The 2882-nt window shown below is 34.0% G+C and overlaps 1 protein-coding gene across 1 annotated transcript; it reads right to left on the minus strand.

The window, feature by feature from the left end:
- Positions 1-1423: 1423 nt before the first annotated feature.
- Positions 1424-1912, minus strand: LOC137817870 (uncharacterized). The gene has a single exon (XM_068621096.1). It carries the CDS (start codon positions 1910-1912, stop codon positions 1424-1426), a length of 489 nt encoding a protein of 162 aa, XP_068477197.1.
- Between the last annotated feature and the right edge of the window lie 970 nt (positions 1913-2882).

Below are 2882 nucleotides of genomic sequence, written 5' to 3' on the forward strand. Positions count from 1 at the left end.
ATAAGAGACAGATGAAGTACAGAGTAATTACAATCCAGACAAAAGAGTATAATCAGTGAATTGGATTTAAGAACATTTTTTTTTAACAATGAAAAGAATAAGAGCTACATTCTCAGATTTTAGAATACACAAATACAGGTAGTTCATGAAATCAACACTAGACTTTGATATTTACAGAAATCCTCTTGAGGTCTTATCCTTACTGAACCTTCAAGCAAAGTCAAAATTCTTCAAAACAAAACTTTGTCAAATTACAAGATTTGATCCCTTAAAAAATTTGGGACCTTCTGTGTTAGATTTGTCTTTTGAACCAACAATACATCTAGGAATCCATTTAAAGATGCCTTTAGGCACAAGGGATTTATAAAACCTGCAGTACCTGACAAAGTGACCTTTCTTCATGCAATAGAAGCATGTAACAATCGGTTACAACCGGTTGAAATGTCTTTTTAACCAATTGTTTTTGTGGAACATGCGAAAAAGGTTTTGAAATCTTATTTTTCTTGCTCTGATGATAGAAGCCTAAACCAACTTTTCCAAAAACACATTTTTGAGATGCAAGAACATCTTTAAAATTGGACTTTCCAGTTGTTATTTTGTCCAAGGTTTTCAAAAGATAGTGAATATTTTTCTCAACAATTTCACAATTTTCACAAATATTTGACTCACAATTGCAAGAAGAATTTTTGTAAACTAAATCAAGGTTTTCAAAATCTTCTTTTGATTTTCTCAGCTCTTCCTCTAAAGATTTAACTTTGTCTTCCAACCAGTTATTCAGACCTTTCAACTGGTTGAGAAAAAGTGCCAATCAGTTGGCTTCATCATGGGTTTCATTAAAAGCATCAAGCAATTGATAGTAAGTGTTACCTTTACTCGATGAAGTAAAAATCATGTTACTTGTTACTGAAGCTTGAAGGCACAGATTAGCTTCCTCATCATCTGAAGAACTTGAAGATGAGACATCATTGTCATCCCATGCTACACAGGCCTTCTTAGCTTTTCCCTTTTTTCTCCTTCTTGAAGTCTCCATTTTCTTTGACATCATTGTTGGGACATTAAGCCTTGATATGACCCTGTTCTCCACAGCCATAACAAGTATATTTATTTGAATTAAATTCACTAGGTTTCTTTTAACCATACCTTTTAGAAGCTTGTCTTTTCTTCAAGAATTTGCTAAATTTTCTTGATAACAAACTTATGTTTTCCTTATCACTTCCACTGGAATCTGGTTGTTGTTTGCAAGCCTTAAGAGTTATGCTCTTGTTGTGCTTGTCTTCACTCTCTTAGATAGCAAGCCTATTTATTTCAAGCTCATGTTCTCTAAGCTTACCAAAAAGAGATGCAACAGACACTGAGGTGAGATCCTTTGATTCAGAGATGGCAGTGAGTTTTGGCTGCCATGTTCTATCAAGACACTTTAGTATCAAGACGTCTTAACAAGACTTATAAGATGGTTAACAATATGAGAAAACCTTTTATGCACATCATAGATGGATTCTCCCTTTTGCATCCTGAAGAGTTCATACTCTTGAATCAGAGCATGCTTCCTAGCTCGCTTGACATCAGTTGTACCTTCATGTGTGACTTCTAAGATGTCCCACATTTCCTTGGCAGAGCTGCACTGTGAGACCTTGAAAAATTCATCATAGCTTAAAGCGTATATTATTATGTTCTTGGAAATCCAATCAAACTTAGATCTTTTGCTTTCAGCCATAGTCCATTCAGATGAAGGTTTATCAATTAAAACCTCATCTCTTTTGACTTGAGGTATAAACGAACCATTTTCAATTGATTCCCAAATACCCTTATCAGTTGAGTGCACAAAGATTTTCATTCTTACCTTCCAAAACTGGTAATTAACCCCACAAAACAGTGGTGGTCTGTTTATGGAAGCACCTTCCTCAAAAGGCATTTTGTCAGCCATCAAAAAGATTTTTCATAAAAACAGAAACAAAAACTTGAGTAATTTTCTAGAACCTAGCTCTTGATGCCAATTGTAAGAAATTATGGCTTAAACAAGAGGGGGGGGATGAATTGTTTTATAAAAGATTTTCGCAAATACTTGGTTTAGAATGAATCTTTAACAAACAACTCAGATAAACACTTAAGGAAGGCAATCAAACAATCCAACAAAAACTGATATCAAAATTTTAATTGATTAAAACTGTGTTTTAATCGGTTGTTTATAGCAACAAAATTATCAAACAGTTAGAGAGTTTGAGAGAAAGAGAGATTTACACAATGGTTTTATACTGGTTCACTCAATCCTTGACCTACATTCAGTTCTCAAACAATCCTCTGAGTTTCCACTAGCAATGAACACAAATTACAACACACACTACAAAGAGGTGACTTTGAATCCCACAAAGCCTACTCACCCCCTTTGCAACACTTAACACGTCAAGACAGATCAACCTCTGTCTTTACAGAATTTCAATCACTAACAGTATGTAAACAAAGTACAATTACAAGATACTAAGCAAGGATAGAAAACACCTGGATTTACAAAACCAGGGATCCTATGGCCAACATTTGTCACCACAACAAAGTTTGAAAAGCACTCTTTCTCTTTTTGAAAACACGTTCAAAAACCAAATCTCTTTCTCAAATCTGAATGAATACTTGTTGTATTTATTATATATTTTGATTTGAACAAAAGCTTTATTTATAGCCTTAGAAAAGCAGCCGTTGTAGGCAGTTTTGAACAACCAAATCAATTAAAACAAGTTTTCAAAAAACTGTTATGAAAACACATATTTAACCGGTTAAAACCACGATAACCGGTTGAATGAGTCAATCAGATACACAACTGATTCAAAAAATAGTTTCAAAACTTCCATCTAGCTAAGTGACAAACAACCGATTATTTCGACAAATCAATC

This window comes from Phaseolus vulgaris, chromosome 10 (assembly GCF_000499845.2).
Source record: "Phaseolus vulgaris cultivar G19833 chromosome 10, P. vulgaris v2.0, whole genome shotgun sequence".
NCBI lineage: Eukaryota > Viridiplantae > Streptophyta > Magnoliopsida > Fabales > Fabaceae > Phaseolus > Phaseolus vulgaris.